At 39.2% G+C, this 22,956-nt stretch overlaps 2 protein-coding genes across 2 annotated transcripts in view; one reads left to right on the top strand and one right to left on the bottom strand.

Moving 5' to 3' along the window:
- CDC73 (cell division cycle 73) overlaps positions 1 to 22,956 on the top strand; it is a 104,128-nt gene that overhangs the window by 46,688 nt on the left and 34,484 nt on the right. The window lies entirely within an intron of this gene.
- On the bottom strand, positions 1,468 to 13,296 carry B3GALT2 (beta-1,3-galactosyltransferase 2). Its single transcript, XM_048946886.1, has 2 exons — positions 12,175 to 13,296; positions 1,468 to 7,613 (listed from the first exon to the last, which is right to left on the bottom strand). Exon 2 carries the CDS (start codon positions 7,475 to 7,477, stop codon positions 6,209 to 6,211), a length of 1,269 nt encoding a protein of 422 aa, XP_048802843.1. The 5' UTR covers positions 7,478 to 7,613; positions 12,175 to 13,296; the 3' UTR covers positions 1,468 to 6,208.

Below are 22,956 nucleotides of genomic sequence, written 5' to 3'. Positions count from 1 at the left end.
TCTCAGTTTTCTCATCTTGTTTCTATTGAATCAGTTGCAAGACAAACCTGTTATCCTCAGAACATTAGGGTGAGTAATGCTTCACACCCTTCTCTTTCTAATGAGGTAAATATGTAGAGGCTTTTCCATCATGCCCAAGCTAAGTATCTGGGAGATCACAGTGAGTGGTTCACAGAATATTGATGTTAAACAGCTAACATGTCAGTTAATATTAGATAAAGCTTAAATAGGCTAGAAGGAGGTGGATGAGATTGTCCTGATGAGCTTGTCTTCGGAGATATATTTCCATATTCATCAGCATACTTGGGCCTTCAGTGAGGCAGCGTGTTTTTTTTACTTGAAGCAATCTACAGTGGCTACGTGTAGGTAGGCAGTATAGCAAGACACCAGCCACTGCTTACCTCCTCCTTGCTCAGACAAATGATGCTGAAAACACAGCAGCAGCAATTTTGTTTGCTCTGTAGAAAGCGTATTCTTTTCGCACGTGTTCCCAGGTTAGTGGAGCCCTTTGAGAACATTCCCATCAAGCATTTAAACAGTCTTGACTTCTCCACCCGGTACAGCATCTGTGCACGACTTAAGCATTCAAATGGAAACCTTTGAGACAACGTAAAGCTGTAAGCCATGAGCGTTCCCTGTGCTACAGGAACTTGTTTTGAGAGGAGTAACTGGAGGTTACTATCTTGGTCAGAAGGCTTTGACCACAGGCATTGCTGGGAGAACAGCGAGGGGCATGGCTCGTACCCTGTGGTTTGACTCCTGCACTGGTTGGCTCATGGAGCACAACACATCATTACTATCATCCAGTTAGTGTTATTATGAAAGCTGTCAGATTTAACTGCTGAAGGGAGCTCTCTTAACTGTTGCCATGGTAATATGAGAACGGCAATGTGGTAGATTTCATCTCTATCCCATGTTCAGCTGAATTCTTATGTAGTCATTTCACTATGAGGTGAAGGTACCACATTGTACCAGGCCTGGCGTTCTTTCAAGTTAACTAGGGACAAATGAGAAATGTAGCAAACGCCACCTTTGGGGATGAAATGCAAGTCCTAGGGAAAACTGATCGAGTTCTCTGTGCTTATGACTTGATTCTGTTGGCACTCCTGTATGTAAAACTGCCTCTCTGGAGTTCCTGACCGGCTCTTCATGCCATCATGCCATTTCTTGTAATTGCTTTGGAGCAGGCTGTAATAAAAAAGCTTGTACTGCAAGCACAAGCTAGAAGTTTAGTCACAGGAATGAGTTTACTTTAGATTTTTATTTCCTCTAGGAGGAGAGAAATGCAAACACTCATCGCTAGAAGTTCAGACGATGCTTTCTAATTTGGCCTCACTTACAGAGCTTTTCTTTATGACTAAGCCTGCCCTATTTATGTGGGACATGTGTACTTCTTAACCTGTATGGTGTTGATCAGCTGCTGTGGTTTTCATTTCGCTCTTTTTTTTTTTTCCCCACATTCAAGAGCTTTTTTAACTGACCTACTGCAAGGTTGCTCTCCGCAGCCCTCCCCCATCCTCCTGCCATAGAAAGCCTTTAAATTCATTCTTGCCTTGGGTACGAAGCAAAGAGCTTGTTCTCTGCTTCCTGACCTACATTTACAAGTACAGCACTGCCTGGCTGGCAGTGCAGCTCCATGCCTCTCTCCTCTCCCTGTGCTCTCCTTCTGAGTGGCCTGCATAGCAGAGCTGGACATGGGATTCTGGAACGAATGGGCTAGAGATTCCATCTGTAGTAATACAGCAAATGCCATGTATGATAGGGATGATCCCCAGTCTGAAATTATTGGGGTCAGGAAGGGTAAAACTCTGCTCTACCTAAAATCCCACATTTCTTTCTAAGAAAAAAAATCAGAAATGAAAAATGAAGATAATGCTTTTAAAATTCCATAGCTGTAGTTACCATAGTGTAAATAAATTGTCCAATGGTTACTTGTGTTATCTGACAGCATGAAGTAAGGACTGAAAAATGTGTTCTCAAAATGGAAAAAAAAGATACAACTGTCGATGCTTTAGCAAAGCAGTTACAAAGCTTGCTAATAGCTTGAATGTAAAAAGTAGTAACTTTTATGTTAGCGTCATCTCTCTTTCATCTCCTCCTGGAAAGTTTTCACAAATGGCAATGGGCATTCATTCTACGGATAAGGTTGTAGGAGTTTTGTTGTTGTGTTGTTTTTGGTTTGGTTTTGTTGTTGTTTTTTTTTGTTTTGTTTTGTTTGTTTGTTTTTTGCAGTGTGGGACAATGTAGGTATTTGAGATCTAAGTGTGATGGGGTATTTCAGTAGCGTACTGGGACAATGAGCAGGGATGGTGTTGGGGCTGTCTACAGCAATGGCTTCTAGATTCTTTCCCCATGCTCAAATCACACCTGATCTCGCATTGATTTTGAGTCGTTAATATCTGATAATATGTTGTTAAATTTGTAAAGATGGTCTAAAACACATTGACTGCATTGCGGAGAGAGCGAGTTTTTAAATCACTGTTTTAGTCTGCTTGACCTGACAACCAGTCTGTCTTATTTTCCTAGATCACTGCCGCGATATAATTTTAAATTCTAGAGCAGAGAAATAATTCATAATATTTACATAAATATCTTAATGGACACTAATCTTATTTCCTCAAAGGAACCACTGAGGCTTGGAATACCTTTATGTGTAGTTTTTTTCCACATAGAATTGATCATGAACCTCACCTGTGAGAAATGGATCATGGCTGGGGATAGGATCAGCTTTCTTACTCCGGCAGCTGTACTTGTGCCATTTCCATGCTCAAATGCCATGTGGAATGATCTGCAGATAATTCTGTTTACTAATACAATTGGAGACCAACAAACCTGTTGTTGGTGGAAGATACTCGTGGAACTTTATTTTGGTTGTCTAATTTGAATGCTTAAATTCTTAGTTGAAAGTTAAATGAAGAAAGATTACTAAACTCATTTCACTTGGTTCTCTTGCTTCGTTTTACCAAAGTATTTCTTTGGTGTGATGACGGTGCTGCTGATGATTATTTTCTTTAATAAATTTAGAGTCATGTTAGATGTTTTTGTATTTCTTCTCAAACTGAAACAAACATACAGAGACATTTAAAGAGAAAATTACACAAATCTTGGTAAGCAGACTAGTGTTTTTTGTTTTTTACTGCATTGCAGATACATTAAACTCAGAAACTTGTATCCTACTAACAATGCATTTTTAGTCCTGCTTTATGTTGGATAGGATGTGTGAAAACTTGTGAAAGGTTTTAATGACATTAGTAATTGCACTGTTTTTTAACATCAGCTGTTTTTGTGCTCTTCTACATTGGGTAAATAGCTTCAACTCAAGCTACAGAGTGGTAACAACACAAAGAATGCAAAGAGATCTTTCATTCTGTAATTGCATATTTCACCATACAAGCTCTCCCTCCCATTTCTGAAAGCCTCATAACAGACTGCAAGAAAACAATACTTGGACACAAAAGATTTAAGTAGCTGTTGACTGTTTAGATAATGGTTTGAGTATGTTATGTTTATAGATTATTTTCAAATTATACTCAAGTACTAATTCAAATTTCTAAAAATTGTCAGGCTGTTAAAAGAACATTACAAATGGCTTTTTTTTCTTTTTCTTGCATCATCTTATATTTTAACTAGAAAGAAGTTCAGTGTGCTGAACTCGTAGGTATTGTAGCATAATTCTGCCAAACTCGGGCAGATTGGTACCGTGTATGAGCTCCAAAGTGGAGTACCCGAGAGGTTGTTTGGCTGCCAAACTTCGTAATTAAAGTGCCAAACTATTTAAGGTTTAGTTATTAACCTCTTGGACAATGTCCAGAAGCCAGTAGCAGCATTTTGAACTAGCCAGAGTCGGGAAAGTCCAAGTAGAGTACATTATATTACATTCTAGCTTGAAAGTGCTGAAGGCAGGGAATGGTGTTGAAGCCACCTCCAGGAGGGAGGACTGTGTCCTTGGCCAGCGTGACTCAAGGAGAGGCTGCTTGTGTGACTGTATGTCTTCTACAGCCAAATGCTCCTGGGTGGTACGTGGCTTTCTCTAGTCGTCTAACAATTGCTTGTGATTGTTCTAAGCTCCTATAGCATAGTAATAGTTAATAAGGGTATAGTTAACATAAGCCAGGCAGCTTTCAGCTGGTGTATTAGCTGTGGCTTGTGTTAGCTCAGAGTGTGAGGAGAACTACAAATGAGTGTTCAAAGAATACTCCCAAAGACATTTTCTGTTGCAGCTGTGTCACATTAATGCCACTAACTTTCAATGAAACTAAGTCAGTGCACTTTCAGTCTGGTTAGTTTGAGAAGACCTTTGTGCAGATATTTACTATTAAACACTCTTGCTTTTCACAGAAGTGCCCTCTATTATTTGAGGTATGTAGGAAATGCACAAACACATGATTATCATACCTTAAATACAGTGAGTGATGGTTTATTGGAGGTCCATGCAAAAAAAAAAAAAAAAAAAAAAAAAAAAAAAAAGATGAAGAGCAAATTCCAATAGCCATCTTCAATAGGACTTCTTGGCATTTTGTGGGAGTGCTAGTTCAGTGTGACACCGTCTGCTTAAATGTGTGAGGTCCTGGAAATAGACACTCATAGTGTTGCTGAGTGCTCAGTTATACCATTCATCTTTTCATTACAAAGGAAAACAAACACCTTTTGGAATCTCTGTATCTTTACGTGGAATGAAAATTCCCCTAAGAATTAGGGGAAATGAGGAAAAGTCAGGTCATGCTAGCAAATTATTTCCTCCTAATGAGTAGCTTTACCATTAATAAGTGAAGTCTGAAGGGCCATAAATATAATCAGTTTTATTAAATAATAAAAGTACATCAAATAATTGTGTTTTATCCAATTAAAAAGTACCGGTCAAACAAAACTAATCACAGTTCCATCCTCTGCTGCTAAATCACAGGTGAGTGTTGCTTACTGTGACAAGTAGCAATAACCTGATTCCAATGCAACACTGCTTCACTGGAAAAGAAACTTTGAAAGTTCTGCTTGTTTAAAAAATGCAAAAGCCTGCAAGTAGATTTAGCCTACCTGCAGGTAGATTTAACCTGCCTCTCCCATCTTGTTTTCAGTGACAGATGTTGTAGTTTTAATTTTTAATTTTTCTTCCATTTTGTTTTTGCCCATAATTCTATCTGGAAATGTCAGTCTAATGACTGTCCTTTCTTTCTGTAAGGTAAAGTTTGGCTTAATTTACTCTTGCAGTCCTATTTTAGCTTAACTGATTCTTTTTCTGATAGGCAGTAAGTAGTAAAACAAATCAAGATTGAGTTGGTTTTCTCCCTCTTTGTACGAATACATTTTTGAGACTATGGTGAAAGGCTTTTGCTTTTCTTTTTAGCCTTTGGAGCTGTCTTGAAGTTATGTAAGAAAATAAACAGCAGATTGAATGAATCTGCATGTAGGTGCCAGTGCTGCTTGGCACCTGGATTCAGTGGCTCACCCTATAACTTGTAGAGAATAACTTGGAAGAGAAACTAGACCTGAATTGAGAACACCTGCTGTGAGTTTCAGTAGGAGATGTGCAAAGTAGTGGTTTTTCTGAGCTTTGTTTTCATTTATTCTTTTTCCCTAGCCAAAAAGCAACCTTGCTAAAAGTGGACTTACTTGAGCAAAGTACTTCTGCATTGTTTTAGAGTTTGTTTAATGGTGTCTTAATTTTAAACATGTTGCTGCTAAGTGTACTGCATTTCTAAGAAATTTGTGGTAATTTTCATGTGGTATTTGAAGGTAAGATTCATCTCCCCTTTGTGCATTTCCTTTGCTTCTTGTTTTTTTGTTTTACTTATAGCAATCCTAGACAAGAAATTGTTACACTTAAAAGAGCAAGAGCTATGAATGCATTGTCTTAAAAATAAAATTTGTGTGGAAAATATGCTCAATTAGATTTTATTGGCACATAAGTCTGCAATTGTACCACTGGAGTGTGCATGCTTATTATTGCACATTAACACAGAAAATCACTATATCTCCATTGTTTTTTTTCCTCAAATTTGCTGGGAAAAACCTTTTGGTTATGGTTTTATAATATTAGTGTTATCAAGAACTATACTTTTTTCAAATTAAAAAAATAATTTTCAGACTCCACTATGTGATGGGCATCAACTAAAGGCTGTCCCATTAAGCTCATCCATTTTCACTGTACATGCGTTCAGCAATATTTACAAATTGCACATGGAATACATTTGACAGAGGGAATGTTGTCCTTCTAGTGCAGTTTACGATGGCGATACCTGCTTGCTTTCTCTTTTGCTGCATTGGCACAGGCATTGTGCTTATTCTGTTGTAAGTGGTTCCAGTATTTGATCAGTTCACTAGGTTGGAACTGATGGGAGGTAATTAGGTGGCTATATTTACAGCTGGAGTAAGAAACTCGCCAGTGATTGAAGACAAATTCGTTGGGTGGAGGCATGGGGTCAATTCGCAGCTTGGCAAGGCAGATCCCCACATATACATCCTCTAAGTGTAAACGTCTGATGCCTAAGGAGACTTTAAAGATTTTTTCTGCTAAATCTCCAGAAAAAACGTAACCGGTTCCAGAGCAGAATACAGGGTAACGTTCGCTTGGATACAAATCAGGTGGCATATACCACTTGCTGTCCTTGTTCCTGTTAGGCGCGTAACCTCTCATTAAATATCCTGTAAAATATCTGTGCCTCGGAGGAAGCTCTGGCTTCAGAAGCTTGTGTATTAAGTACTCTGTATTGACAAACATATCACTGTCAGTTTTCATGACGTAGGGAACGCTTGGACAATGGGATGCAACCCAGTTCATTCCCATCAGAGTTTTAATGGTTAAATTATAATAGGTATCCAAATACTCTTGTTGGATGATGTCATGGTACTGTCTGCTTTCCTCCTGTATGGTACGCTGGAGGTACCCGCTTGTCTTGGTACTTAGCCCCAGCAAGAAGATGCGAACAATTTGAATGCCAGGCGTCAGGCTTTCATTACCCCAGGTTTGTCGAATGGCCTGTCTGGCTTCCACTTGGCCAGGCTCTGCAGCTATGAGCAAAATCAGGAAAGGGACCTTCTCCTGGCATTTTTCAGGCTCGTTGATGATGTATTTGAAGTGATATGAGGTTGGATGCCCAGTGCCTTTCTCATTGTAAATACTTCCGTTAGCGCTGAGGGTGTTTTCCAAGCCAGTTACTCCTTGCGGCGACAGGTCAGTGTTGTTGGGGTTGGTGACTGTTTGAGGCCTGAGGGTCTGAGGTACAGCGTCTTTCCACATGTTCCGTAGAGAGCTGTGGTTCATCTCGCTTTTTGTAGATCTAAATCCTCGGATTGTGTAAGTCATGGGATTTTCTCTAAAGCCCGCCCTGCCTGGCAGCCAGTCGTGATGGTTGAAAAAGAGAAACACAGCAAAAAGGAACACGAGGGAGATCAGGCCAATAAGATGGGTGCGAAATAGAGACCTTTTGGTATTCCAGGTCATCTTTGCAAGGCAGCAGTGTCGTCTTCTCCACTGAAGCATGTTGTAAGAATCCAACAATGGGGTGTGAGACAATGGCCAAGCAAAGTGCTGTTTGCTTCCTTTCCAAAACCACTGCTATTCTTTGGTATTCATTTCCTTCTGTTCATGTCGAGTAATTCTCTGCAAATGGCTCTCTCTGGAAGGGTTTAAAGAGAAAACCAAACACATTTTTTATTTTACCTGCACATAATATGAGGCTACAATGAGAAAATAGATAAAATAGATAAAATTGAGCTTTGTTTTTTGAGGAAGCAACACATAAATAAGGTCTAGGGTGTTTTTTTGTTTTGTTCTGTTTTTTTTTTTTTTTTCCCAAAAGCCAAGCTTGTTTTACAATCAAAATTACTTGCTTTGTTAGGTTTTTAAAGTGCATGCTTTTATGATAGAAGTTCTGGAAAGCATCCTGGGTACCAAAGATGAAATAAATAGGGAAAAAAAATTATCATGCTTGCTGGGAAAGTGTAAAGGAGTCTTAAATAGCATCATATTTACTGACTGTGAAATCTTTGTGCAGTGCTTGAGGAGGGTTGAATGAGAAGAGCTCAAGAGCAGCTGGAAAGTTTATTGGCATTAATTAAAATGGATGTGATGTGTAGAGGCTAGTATGGCTCAGTTTAAAACTCCTACAGTAAAATGGTTGTGTGGTGGTAGTGGGACAGACGCTGCAAGGTTGATGATGGCAGAGTTCTGTTAGTCACAGTACACTGCCTGACGTGTCTCCACCGGCCCTGACTGTGTTCAGAAAGTCAATGAGAGAAGGTGCACCTGTCAAAATTAATTTTCAGGGTCCAGTAACCTCTCTGCACAGTGCTTAGATGGTAACACACAATAACAATTTTGGTCACCTTTCAGACACCTTTAACCCTCTGCTCCACAATGAAAGAGCATTGAATATTTGGCTTTCGTACCAAGCTGGCATGCAGTTGATTTACTGTTAAGCTGTTGAGTTGTAGTGGATAGAGATCTTAAGTAAATAGTGACATCAACATGAAGTAAAGCTGCACAGCAGTAAGTTACTTTCTGGCAAGCTGTCTGATGAATGTGATTTTGGGGTTTTGTTTCCTCTGAGAATTTAAATGTAACTACTACTATTATCATGCAGAAAGGTGAAGTAGTGGTAATAGCAGCTGTAACTGTAGGAAAGAGTGCCAAAGTAGTCTGCGGTTCATCTTCTCCTAAATTTTTTTTCATATTCAAGAGCAGAGTCAATATGGCAGCTTCATGATGCTGCATATTAAAAGCTGATCACATCGTCTCGAAAATGAGCCTTTCACTGCACAGTAGCAATTCGTTTGTGATTTTCAATTTGCTCTAATTTATTCCTGGGCCCTAGGGTTTTGTATAGGGAAAAAAGGATGACAGCTGAACAAGGCTTCCACAGAAAATGCTATTTTTAATATAAATGTGTAATTTCTTAATTACTTGGCTATCTTTTAAAACCAATATTTGGATTAATTTCTGTGTTTAAAAACTAAGTAACATGTTATATGGGGAAATTACACGATTTTGCACAGTAAAGAAGTAATTTATGAAGAGATGGCTTTTGAATAATATATTGCTGTGTGTGACTAACATTCAGTTTGCTGAGTTAATGCAAAGGAAAAATGAGATTTCAGAAAGGATAAGGACAGATGTGTAACTAAACTTCATTTTGGTTACTGTGTGAGTTTATATGTAAACAGAATAACCTATATGCAGAAGACATTGCTCAATATTTAGAAGCAAGGAGGAACTACTTCTACAGTTACAGAGTTGAAACTGTAGTTTGTCTATCTTATTAACCTCCACCAGGAGGAGCAAGTAAGTGGGGATTTTAACGGGTTTGTAACCATAAACGTTATCTAAAACGGCAACAGTTTTCCTTACTTCTGAGTGAAAGGGTGAAATATTTGCCTAGTGATACATTGAACTCTTCCCTGCCGTGCTGTTACGCAGATGTTAGTGAGTTGTGTTCCGAAAATATTTGGGATTTTATTTTTTCCTGAGCTACCTTTCTTAAAAATTATCTTCCAGCCTTCAAATGCTAAGCCTGTACTTGAAGTATGCTGTTTGAGAATTAATCTCTAATTCCACGCTGCTCTGTTTCTTGGCTCAGAAATTATACCTTAAATAAAAAGGAAATAAGCCCCCGATGGGAAAGATGTGTGTTTATCCGACCGCTTGCACCTTCTTTTACATGCCTAGAAAATAAAAGCCTGCTCTCCAAACATAATTCTTACTTTCTCTGCAGTGTGCAGTGTTTTAAATGAGCACTCAGCTATTTGGGATGAATATCGCTGCATGAGCAAACATAAATGTCACTTCAAAGGATATCCTAGATCTCAGGGAAACTAATTGTTCGATACGGGTTTGGGAGGCAGCAGTGGGAATATTTGATTAATTGCCACTGCGTTTCATGTGCATGCAGCTCAGGAAGAAGTGAAAACAAGAATTTCATGAGGAGATGAATGCAGAACAGCAGCTGTAATTCAGAATTAACTTCGCCACGCTGAATTATGCGCTATAAAACTTCAGTCATTAGGTACAAATACTTTGGCAGATCTGCACTGTACTACTCAGCTGTTTTTAATTTTTATTTGAAGTAGTGTTTTCTTGTGCCACCAATTTCACACAGGAAAAGAGAGAGTCTTGTTATAGGAACATTTGTGTGAACTGAAAACTGCTTGCAGGTGTTGCCTTTCTTTGTTGCACAGAGAAATTGCCCCAGAATGGGGTTGTAATGTGTGAAGTGTTTTGTGGCTTTATTAGATTGCACGCTCACATACTGCATATTAAATCTCTTATAGTCTTAGTCTCATCTCTCATCATAAAGACTTTTTAATAAAGAGAGTCCTCTCTCATTTGCATGTTTGCTAGATTTTTTCAAGGTGGAAGTTTCCTGGAGAGTCTTAGATCCCTGATTGCCCTTTCAAGAGGCTCTATATGGATAAAGGAAGGACCCCCCCATCTGTTTCCTAGCTTTATAGAAATTAAAGCTAGGAAAAAAAAAAAACAAGTAACACCGTATATCAGTTTGTTTGCAATACAGGTGTAAAACATCTCAAAATATGCAGTAGATAATAAGCTTTTGAAACATAGCAATTGCAACAAAGCAGAAAGCAAATTACTAACTATAGCCCAAGGTCTCTGTGCAGTCACCTTGTGCTCTGAAAGCACGTTGTTGCATACAGCTGTGCCTTTTGAAGATAGGGCTTAGGATGGCTCTTGAATTTTGGCACTTGGCTGTGCAGTCTCTGTATGATTGAATGCCAAATATATTCACTGTGAATGCCTCTTGAGTTTTTATTTGTGGTCTGTGCTCTACTAGTGTTGTACTTTCGGTTCTGCTCTATAATTACAACTTTGCAGTCTGAAGCATTTGACTCCCTGTTTACACGTTCTGCATTTTCATATTTTGATTTGTGGGCAAACCTTTTAATCAGGAGGAAGAGTTCGAAGGAGCCTGAGCTGGTGTTCTGATGAAGAGCAGCAGCTGTGCTTTAGGCCTCACATAGAGTCATGCCCTGGTTCACTCCAACTGCACTCAGCTTGTGCTCAAAACAGGCAATAATCAAGATAAGCTCTGATGTTTGGGTTTTGAAATGTCAGATAGGAAAGTGGCACTGCTGGTAGGCATGCTGCTCTGGGAGTGCTGCCGGAAGGCAGGGTCTTTTTTTTGTTTTAAAACTCCTGGAAAGGCTTTAAAAGTGATGTGAGCCGGGTGAGTGCCTTGCACAAAGTAAACACAGCTATGTTGACAGATTAATGATTTATTACAGCGTATTGGTAGGTTCTGTAGAGAAGCGTTTTCATCCCATAGTGTATTAAATTGCTATATGTTTAGATCTTAAATTTGCACTGTAAATAGCGAGCTGTCTTCCTGCTTGTTTGCCACAATTGATGAAGTATTTAAATTAAAACAAAATGTGGAAATGAATGACAATTAGACTGAGTGCCATTTTGCAATCCAAGTTAAACAGTCAGTGTTTTCGTATTAAACAGAGATCGTAATGATGGCATGAGGTAATTTACGTGCTCACCATTTTAAGTGCACAGTGTGTGAAGGTTTCCTTTTGGGATGTCAGTGGAGCCTGATGTTACTTGTAAAAATGTGGTGCCTGATTGCGCTGCTGATGGTTTAGATCATGTCCAATCTTTTGCACGCTCCCAAATTATGCTCGGTCACTATTAGCCTGATGACATTTTGCTGAGTTTAAGGCGGGGGGGGGGAGAAAGCAAGTGTGAGAAAGGTCTGAAGGTATTCCTTAGATAATGTAATTTGACTGCATGGTCTGTTTTGATGGTTCTCTGTGTGTGTCCTATCATGGCCATTTTATCAGTGCTTTAAGATTACTTCCGATAAGGATTAATTCTGACCTACTTTGAGAGGATTTCTAACTAGTTTTTTTTTTTTTTTTTTTTTTTTTTTCCTAAATTGGAGGGGTTTAAGTTTTTAATTTCTCAGTTAAATGCAATCATTACAGCAGCCACATTATCCCTTTAATCCCTCCTGTACCCACAGCAGGCTGTAAGCAGTACATTAAACGTGTAAAGTAGTGACATTGTTCTGCACGGTGAAAGGAAAACCTGCTGGAATTTTTTCCACTGCTCACAGACACCTTATCTCTGGGCTCTGCAAATTAGGAATGATCATTATCTGTAATGGCTGAAAGGTAACAGACAATTGAATGAATATCACACACAAGGATTTGACATACCTTCCCTGGTCAGGCCATTTATGGTGCGAGGATTATACCCACAGAAAATAGTTTTGGCACGCCATCACTTCAGCAAAAAAGATGCTATCGAACATGCGCACATCCCCCAACAGTCTGCTTCCTGCGATTGCTTTTCACAGTATCCAATCTGTCCATCTGTCGGCTCGTTGCTGTGTTACCTTCCTTGCTCATAAGTGTTGTCCTTGTCTTGGGGCTTTTTGTTCATCCTTCAAACAAAAGGACAGTAGTTCTTGTTCGTGCTCGGCGGTCGGGGCTGTCTGGCGTTCCCAGCCGATAGATTGGAGCTTTTACATCTGGTGTTTCCCTTGTCGGACAATGCAGTGCTGTGTTCTCCTCTTCCCAGTATCCATATTTCTAACGGTAATGTTAGCAGTGAGTGCTAGCACGTAGTGGTTCAGTTGCCTTTAGTAATAGGATTTGTCTCTCTTCCCTCCTTCATTGTTGCTAGGCAGTAGTAGAAATGGTTTCGAGCTGTTTTAACCGAGAATTCTGGTCTGTTAAATCCATTCCCGGAGTCCTTCGGCTGCTGCACAGGCAGGCAGCAGTTTAAATGTGGGCTTTGACAGATGCTGTCTTCTGACAGAGCAGAATTTAACGTCACTGCTTGGCTGAATCCCACGTGATTGTTTGCATTCATTTTGACTAAACCCAAAGGCAGCCAGAAACCTTCACAGACTCTTCCGCCTATTTGATAAATGATACATATTCAGCACAAGCACGATGATAGGTGAATAGTATAAAAATTGTATGATGATTAAATGAATGATTGAGGGTTTTTTCAAATTGTTTTCACTTTTCCTTGACACTGTAACTTATGATTCTCTGGGGGATTTTTAATGTGAGATGTTCTATTTTAGTATTCTAAGGGCTGTTCTGCTTTGCAAAGGAATTAGAAGCATTTAAACACCAAAGCTTGATTTAACCCATTTGGTGCTCTCAGTAAAAAAATTTTTTTGTGCTTCTATGGTGAGGAAAAAATATACTTCTTTGCTCATACTTGCTTTACGTATTTCATATTTTTACCGTATAAAAGCTGCTTTTTGTAACCTTTGGTTACAAAAAGCCAGTTGAGTTGGAAGGCATTCATGTATAAACTGTTAAGCCTTATTTCTATTATTGATGGATCAGAAAGTATCTTTCTTACATTACAGGCATATCTGTATCATAGAATGTTTTTCTGCTCCTAATGGAATTTGGGTTCCTGTCAGTAATTTCTGTCCTGTCAGTAACTGGCCCTTCTGTGCTGACACACCTCATTATATTTGCTGTATGCTTTAAAAAAATCTCTCGGTAGGGGTTGCTGAAGATGGCAAGCTAGCAGCATTCCTACCCAAGTGTTTGCCCATCCTTTTTTGAAAAGAGAATGAATTCAGTGCTTTGGATTGATTTTTTTCTTTATTTGTTTAGCCAAAGGATAAAGAAAATATAATGGATCTTTTATGTGGTATCTCTGGTTGGATTGGGAAGGTGCTTCCTTTTCTAGCTCATAATGATTCTCCAGGCAGTTGCTGTGTTTTACTATTCTAGATGCATGTTCTGGTGACTTACTAGAAACAATATCGGACTTATATTCCCCTAAATCACCTATGCATACTTTCTCTGTTAATTTAGTCTTGTATTTAATGTATGCATTTCCTATTCTAATGACATTTTCTGCAAATCCTATCATCTTACCTGGGACTGTTTTAGGAACATGACGATATTCCCCAAGTGTTTAATACAAATAGAAATTCTCATTCTAGAAATCTTTAATTTCAAGAAAGCTGGAGGATGGGCTGGGAGGCAGCTAGTGAGGGAATGGAGAGGGAGAGGAGGTGCTTCCAGCCAACACTGCTTACTGCTCTGGGACTTCAATGACTAGTTCAGAACCAATGTTTTCAAAGAATGAATGTGTGCCCCTTCTACTGGATTTGCAATTTAAACACACAGTTTATGTTTACATTTCTGTATATTACGTAGGGTATGTAGTCTGTTGCTGTGTGTGTGTGAGGTTAGCACTGTCAGCTTGCTGTGTTCTGGACTCCCAGCAGGCAGTGAGATACTCATGTGGTTAACTTAACCTCTGTTGACTTACTTTGATGTAAGTAATGTAAATCTTGACTGATTTTTCAATCTTCAGATCAGACATATAAGAATGTACTTGAGAAACAAGTCTAAATCTCAACAGAAAGCTCACTTAGATCCATAGTGTTTCCACTGACAAAAGTTTCTGCTGGCTTAATTTACTCATGTTTCTATCCTTCCTAAAGTGCGTGTCCAAAGGGTCGTGAATTCTAAGTAGCACGTTTACATGCTGATGTTTGTCTATTCCCATAAATGCTAATATTGAAGGTACAAAAACCTCAAGGGCCATTTACTTTCCGGATAGAAGGCAATGACATTAGTTCTGGCTTTTAATTTAAATGACCATATCACTTGTGCATAGGCTGTGAAGTTCAGGCAGAACTGTTATGTGTTGCTATGTCAAACTTGACATCTTGCAACATGAATAAGCTGAATCTGGAATCTTTAAATCCTAGTAAACTATTTCTTCTGTTCACCCATTGTTTACATTTAAAGGATGAGTAGGTCTTCGTTTATCTTGTGGAAGTGTAAAGAAAAGCCCCTTTCCCTGCCCTCCCCCCACCCCCTTTCCCACTGATTTCTATCTGTGTATGTGATGGTAGGCTGAGATAGTCAACATTTCAGAAAAAAACTTCCTTTTATAGAACTTTCTTCTTCAGTACTTCTATGCAGTACTGTGTGTTCCTGGGTGTTTCAGGAGGGCGGAACTTGCTTTGCTCTGTAAGTGTGACCTGAAGGTTTAAGTATCTTGCTGTGGTAGTGGATTGAAATGAGCTTTATTTTGGCCAACTCTCACTGTGAAGGGTCAGTGGTCTGCTTGTTCTTGATCCAAGGAGTAGTATGTTCTCTGATGTTGCCATGGTTACATCTTAAATTAGAAGGTGCAATGTTGGTGTTTGAAATACTTAGATCTACTAAGGCTAAGGAGGAGTTGTAGTGATGTGCAGATGTGCTGTGTGAACGTAAGGAATGTTGTAGAGTTAACATGGCCAGTGCAAGGTTGACTGTGCAGTGAGTTGTACCACGTTAGAAGCAGATGCAGGAAGTCATTTAAGGTAAGTAGAGTAACTTTTGCACAAGACTGATAATTGTGCAGAATATCTGTGCAAAACAGGTGTGTGACTTGGGAATATTTTATCCAGAAATCTTGAAAAACTTACTTTGTGTAACTTTTAGGGAGCAGTCATATCTTGTCAAAACTAGTTTCAAGATAAACTAGACCCTGGGAAGGAGCCATTTAAGTAAAGCTTTCTCTTGGCAGCAGTAACAGAAGTTTCTCAAATGAGTTTACAGTGGTTGCAACAGTCAGGTGTACTGCTTAGAAAGATAATTTTCTGCTTGATGGCTACAAGTCCCCTGAAAGTTAAACTAAATACGTGCATCACAGCTGACACATCAATTGGATCTTTCTATACGGGTCATGCTTTATGAAAACTCCACAAATACTCTGCAAAGATTATTCCTTTTTATCAGAGTAAAATGTAGTATTATTTAAGTTTCAATGTGTTGAAAACCCTGTCAATTGACAATTCAAAATGAGTAATAACAATGTTTTCAAGGGTGGTTATTTTTACTTTGAAACTTTTCTTCTTCCCTCTGGAAATGTGTTCATACAGAACGTCATAAATGCTGATCTTGAACTGTGTTAATTATGCATACAGCCAGTGTGGCTGTTGGTCTTAACGATCCAAAAAGGATACTTTTCCAATATATTGTTTAGAGCAGAGGGGATTACAGAGTATTTCTAATCTGAGTGCTTACTCTGTGATCACAGTGTATTTCTTGACTATAAGAAGCATGTTTGTAACTGAGTGAAAAACAGCAATCTAGAAACGACCACAAGTGTCAGTATTGCCTGCCTTTATTTTTCTTAAATTTTCACTGTTTTTTTCGTAAGTTCTGTAACACATCTCGCACTTGCTGCGTTTTGTGTAAATGGTCAGGATTTTGCACCGTTCTAATGGCTCCCAAGTGTTCCTACTAATCTTTGGACGTTTAAAATTTAAAACACAAGTACAACAATATAGATCCATCTTCAGTGGCTATGGAAGAACAGAAAGGCTTTCCGATAACTGAAAGTGTGTACCTATTTTTATGTTCTCTAATGAGTAGTTTATAATTGTTCTAATCAGTCAGTAAGCAATTTAAGCACTTTGCAAAATTGTTAGGGAGAAAAGACCGGATGATCTCTCAAAGGCAGGAGGGCTTAGTCCACCATCTGCCCAGTGAAACATTTCAAGGGGATTTTTCACAATTGAGTCTTTTTCTAGTAACTGAACAGACATTCCAGCTACCCAAGAGGAATTAACTCTTGGGATTTCTTACAGCTTCTTATGAAGAGCACAGGTCTGGAGTGCTTCAAAATGCAATTGAAAAGCCAAAATGCTGTTGCTTTCAGTGTACTACTCTGTTCTGTTTTTGCATTATATGCAGATTTTGCGTATGTGCTGTTTAGAAACAGAGCAGATCTTCTCTCAATAATACAGTTTTGTCTCTCACAATTTTTTTTTTTTCTTTACTATATTCAGATTTTTTTCATGTCTTTCCCCCAGGCTTTACATCCAATTATTGCTGATCTTAAGTGCTAAACGAAGATTTTCTTTCCAGGGGATGGACAACATCATTTCATTTAGATTGTGCAGCATCTTTGGTCATGCAGTTCTCCCCTGTTGAAGTGACGTGCCAGTGGTAGCATTTTCTGCCTGTCACAAGTGTTCCTTTTGCATTCTGAGAAGAGCAGGGACTTTATGAAGCTTTGATTCAGCACAGCAGGGAAGAGAAGGCCAATGAGCACAAGTACCAAACATTCAGAGGCAGTTTAAAGACTGTGGAAAATAAACTTACTCTGCTTGTCTTATGAGACTTTTTCATTCCAGGTGTCTGCTCTGTAAGATCAGGTTGCCCCAACCACTCTCCCTACACTCCCAGCATGAACTTGACACTTTTTAATGAAAACAGAAATTGTTACAGAAATTGAGATTTTTGGGGAAGAGCTTGCCTGTTGCAACCTGCTCAGCTCCTTCTTTCTGCACCATCTGTTCCCAAAAAAGCTTCAGAAATACCTTTTCCTTTTGGCTGCCTTCTGGTTTTTAAGGCGTCCCAACGAATTGAAGAGCTGTGGCCCCCCAAGCTCACTGCCAGGGCACAGGCCTCTCTTGCCCACTTGGGCTGCTTCTTTGGGTTGTTGGACATGCTGCATGGATCCTTGTAGGCTGATTGAGAGACTTGCAGGTCTTGATGTTCATCTTCTCACCAACTGTTGTGGTTTTTTTTCCACCATTGTGCCTATGATTTGTATGAATATGGAGGCATTTCATCAACCTCTAAAATTCCTACTTCTTTGTAGTAAATAAAGTGGAAAATCATGATGTAGATCTTCAGTTAGTGTTAAGTAGTGACACTGAGTAGCTGCAAGTCTCCAAGCTGCCCAAATTTCTTCTGTTTGGGGTGTGAGACCTGTATTGATTCTTTCTATGTGTCATATTTCCTCAAGAGCTTTAGTTGCATGAGTTTCTGCAGCTCCATTCTGTAAGTATCCTCATTTACAGCTAGTTTTGTGGGATATAGAGGATTTACAGTGGAAACCACAAAGCTTTAGTAACTGTCTTAAATACCTGAGGCCTTTTCTTCTAACAAGAATGCTTAAACTGAGAAAGGCAACAAAATATGTGGAAAACTCCTTTCTCCAGTGATCCCTGTAATAAATTTTAGTAGTATTTGTTAATAGTCTGTGTAGAACTTGGATCTTAGCTTGGAAAGTGAGTCTTTTTTTTTTAATTATTATTATTTTAGAGCAATTCCTTGCTGTGTTCATGGACATACTGCTAAAATTGCTTCTAATGCCCTGCATACTAGCTAGTTTGGTAGAGTTACTTCAGCTTGGCCAGAGAAATAAACATCTGCTATTTCCCAATAGTTGTTCCGTGCTGATTCCCTCAACTGGAAGTGATTTCCAGCCATTGTATATTAATAAGTTGTTTTATCATGTATTGTGCTTAAATTCATTGAACTGCTTCCCTGTTGCTTCAAAGTAATTTTTATTCTTGTGGAAAACTTTATTTGGAAGCAGGTATTCATTTGTCTATGTTTTTGATGGACAAAGGAATTGTCCTGCTATATGAAATAACTTCCCATATGCTCATTTTCTGGTCTATCCTACAGACTTCGTCATTCCATTTTGGAAATTCATTTCTGCACTTGGGCTGGGACAATCCCAGGTGTTTTTACAAACTGGGGGAAGATCTCCTTGAGAGCAGCCCTGTGGAGAAGGACTTTGGGGGTCCTGGTGGACGAGAAGCTGGACATGAGCCAGAAGTGTATGCTTGCAGCCTGGAAGGCCAACTGTGTTCTGGGTCCCATTAAAAAAGGGGTGGCCAGCAGGGAGAGGGAGGTGATTGTCCCCCTCTACTCAGCTCTTGTGAGGCCCCATCTGCAGTGCTGCATCCAGGCCTGGGGCCCCCAGCACAGCAAGGGTGTGCAGCTCCTGAAGTGGGTCCAGAGGAGGACCACGAAGATGATCAGAGAGCTGGAGCACATCTCCTGTGAGGAAAGGATGAGAGAACGGGGCTTCTTTTGCTTAGAGAAGGCTCCAGGGAAATCTCATTGTGGACTTCTAATATGTGAAGGGAGCATATAAACAGGAGGGAGTATGTGCCTATATGAGGATGGATAGTGATAAGACAAGGGGAAATGGTTTTAAACTGAGACGGGGAGTTTAGGTTAGATATTAGGATATAAGTTTTTCACACAGAGGGCGGTGACCCACTGGAACAGGTTGCACAAGGAGACTGTGGATGCCCCATCCCTGGAGGCGTTCAAGCCCGGCTGGATGTGGCTCTGGGCAGCCTGGTCTGGTGGTTGGCAACCCTGCACATAGCAGGGGGATTGAAACTAGATGATCATTGTGGTCCTTTTCAACCCAGGCCATTCTAAGATTCCATTCTATTCTATGATTATACTGACATAGAATAGTAGTTGAGAATATTTGGCTGAGTTCTGCTACCCTAAACCATACATTTGTTTTTTTCTACAATTAGTGTTGTCTGACAGGATAAAAAGCAGAGCTCTTACACATCTTGTCCATCTCAAGGCATAATGTTAAATATCAGCCATGCTGTGGACAGCTTTGTATTGAAAAGAAAAAAAAGGTGTATTTTTAATGCAGTAGACCAAGTTTTATGAATTCAGGACTAAAGGATTTTATTTCTAGAAGAGAGATGTTTTAGTAACTCTTAATCAGCATTTGCAAAGCTTTCTATCACTGATCCGTCTTAGTGAAGTGAATTTATAGGGAGCATCTGTCATCCTCTTACAAAAAAAAAAACCCAAAACCCATAAAAATTGTTGTACTCCTAAAAATATCACAGGCTCATGACCTTGGGCAATGGTTTGTACTCGGCAGATTCTTTCAGGTTTTCTCTCAAGGATTTGCCTAACTACGCATTCAGACTTCTCAAAATGCCTTTCTTTTTTTTTTTTTTTTTTCTAGTTAATGCACATTTGAGCTTTACTCATATGCAAGTATTATGGTCTACAACTTGATAACAAGGTAGCTGGCTTTAAGGATACTAAATCAATTTTTTTTCCACCTTTGGGTCCCCATCTTGGTTTGCTTTGGAGTTGGTTGTTTTGCCATATACAAAAACCTCTGTGATTGTCATTATCAGTAAGAAGCATGCTAATGTGAGGAAAAAAAAAAGGCAGAAAAAGCAGGAAACAATGGATTTCTACTTTTATTCAATTTGTAAGCAAGCAAAGGAGTACAAACTCTGCTGTAATGAATTTTGCTTGGAATAAGACCTGAATACAACAATTAGTGTGGAGGGAATCCTTGGATCTGAGAATTTAGGTCACCTCACATTGAAATGTTATCTTCACTGTGGAAAAAATACCTTTTGCCATTTAAATTTATTTATTTTTTCATTGACCCTATGTAGCGCTGTGTGAAAATACGCATTAATATCTGTACTTCAGTGCTGGGCTTCCATCATGACAAAAAGGGGTTTTGTTCTGTGCAATTAACTTGGTTATCTGAGGTGGGCAGGGGAAATGGAGTGGGGAAAAGAGATATGCCAGTAATGTGGGAAATGCTGGATGCAGCGGGGAAGGAGCAGGTTTTTTGAATGTCTGTACCTCTCAGTAGCAGGTTAGTTGGGATCAATGCCAGATTAAAATTGGATCTGTGTATTCACATGATAATGCCTACAATCTAATAAGCCTGGTGGAATGTGGACCATTAGGGAGCAGATGCATCAGCCTGCTCTGAGTGGTCTGGTGGAGTCGGCTTGGTCCCGTGTGGCTGGAGCTAATAAGCTCTGATGACTCTGTGTAGAATTGCCTGCTTGTTCTTGAAACAATGCTGCAGCATACATGAGATGCTTGCAGGATTTATAAATAGTAGCTCCGTGCTGTGTGGCAGTGCTGCTTCTGAAGCCCTGCTGGCATGGGAAGGGAGCTAGCTATGTTTCTGTGAAGCTGCCCTAAGCTAATGAAATCACTACATCAGAGAAACCTCTCATCTAGAATGGAAAATCTGCAACTCGGAATATTTGATTACAGTTGATTGAGAACTGATGGCAAGAGTAGGTTGGGTTTTTATAGAATGGCTTTCATAGTGCCTTGTCATAATTTCTATCTAATTTTCGAATATTTCTCTTCAAACTACACACCAATCAGTGACAAAAATGGCTGAGAAGAAAAGGGATTTTCCTGTTCCACCAAAATAGCATGTATTCATTTACAAGAGAATATGACAGCGTAGGAACTAAGAAGAACTAAAGAAGAGAAAGCTCTTTCCTTACCTTTTCACAATGTCTTTTTAGAAGAACGGAGGAATAAATAGGAATGTGTAGAGTATCTATTTATTACCAGCCTTTTTAATTAAGTGTAATATTAATATATGCTGTCCTTTCTCAAAAGGCGATGCTGCTGTTTTGGTTTGGTTTTTCTCACAAAAGCAGAGCAACAACCAGCATAAGACAAGCAAGGATGAGCCCTGTGAAATTGCATCTGTTTCTGACTGGTAAAGCTCCCTGAAGCACATACAGAAAGTTCCAGGGTGTCATAACAGAGGAATCTTGTTACCCTTTTGTGATATTTTTTTTTCTCCTTAGCGAGGTCATTCTTGGCGTTGAAAACCATACTGTCTTCCAAAACATTGTTCTCTGTGGCTTACTCATTTTTATTTCCTGCCACTTAAGTGCTCAAGAATTTTCCAGTGAAGGGATCTTACTCTGCAACAGATTGCAGTAGGGGGGGAGAAAAAGTGTTTACTTTCGCTCACTGATGGGAGGCATATCAAAGACAAAACTATTTGAAGTAACAGGACAGCTGTGAAGGCTGAAGGAGAGCTGAGGAGCTGTTACTGCTCAAGACACATTTCCTTCAGATATACTGTGAAATCTGTGGGATCATTAAGGACAGCTGATAGTCAATAAAACGGGAGCAGAAGAAATGGAAGTTGCGCTGAGCCCTACCTGTGTCTGTCCTGCCTGGCATGGTATGGTTCGCAACTGGAAGCTACTAGTTACATTTGTATGTGTATGCATATGTGTAGAAGAGAGGAAAAAGCCATTTGACGACTTTTAAAACTTGTTTTAAAATACATTTTGAGTCTGTTCATTTAGTTAGGACGTTAGGCTTTTCTGCAGGGATGAGTGAAGTTGATGTAAGTCAGAGTATAATAGGGAGATCTGTAAGTTTGTCGACTTTTTGTATGGCTCTTATCCTGACTCCATCTTTGAATAGAGTGGCCCCAGAGTGTAGGATTGAAGACTTTGCCAGCTGACCTTCATTTAAGAGGATTGCACTTCTGCACTGCTGAAAATACAGCTGTGCCTTAGCCATTTTAAACAGCACTAGTATTATAAAGCAGATTTCATAATGCATAGACAGAAGCTTCGAGATGGGCTGTCTGGCATATAGATTGTATATAAATTGAAAAAATAAAAGTTGGATGTTCTCGTCCTTGTGCTTTGAGAAGGGCTTAATTTAATCTTCACTACTAAAGAGAGAGGAATAATGGGAATTTAGATAAAATGCCTAAGGAAGCTGAATGTAGAGGCAGAAGGCAAAATGGAAAAAATTATCTTTGTGATAGGGCCAGAATTCTTCCTCTTTTTTTTTTTTTTTTTTTGACATAATGTATTTTTTATCAATTTTGAACAATTACGGTTAATTTTTAATACAGACATATATCACTGACTTCTACTTTCTACAGTAAGGTGGTGTTAATTCAGCACCAGCAGTTTTCATAATGTATTTGCTACACACACACACACACGTTCTTTATGTGCATGCTAATGCAGAAACTTAAGTTGATTCTTTCAACCTGAATGTTAGCTAAGAAGCACACAAGTAGCAAGCATTTGTGCTATGATGAAGATGAAATATATTCTACTGTTTATCATAAACGTGAGTCTGTGATGCATGAGACTAAAATACTGGTGTCTCAGGTGACTTTTGTACAGTGATTAAAGCTGTGGTTTTGTTGCTTGTTTCTACTGGTTGAAGGGAAACCCCCCATCAAAAGTCAGTATAGATTTTTGACCAAGAGTCAGATTTTGAGAACACAGTTAAATGAAGGTAACTGAAAACTGAACGCTGAGCACAAAACAAGGTTTTAGTTAATAGGGTTTGGGGAATTACTTTATTATCTGTTAGGGAAAATAGAGATGTGGCCCAGGAAATCCAGGATTT

This window comes from Lagopus muta, chromosome 5, assembly GCF_023343835.1.
Source record: "Lagopus muta isolate bLagMut1 chromosome 5, bLagMut1 primary, whole genome shotgun sequence".
Taxonomy (NCBI): domain Eukaryota; kingdom Metazoa; phylum Chordata; class Aves; order Galliformes; family Phasianidae; genus Lagopus; species Lagopus muta.
The sequence above is the reverse complement of the archived record's forward strand: the minus strand, read 5'-3'. Positions and strand labels throughout refer to the sequence as shown.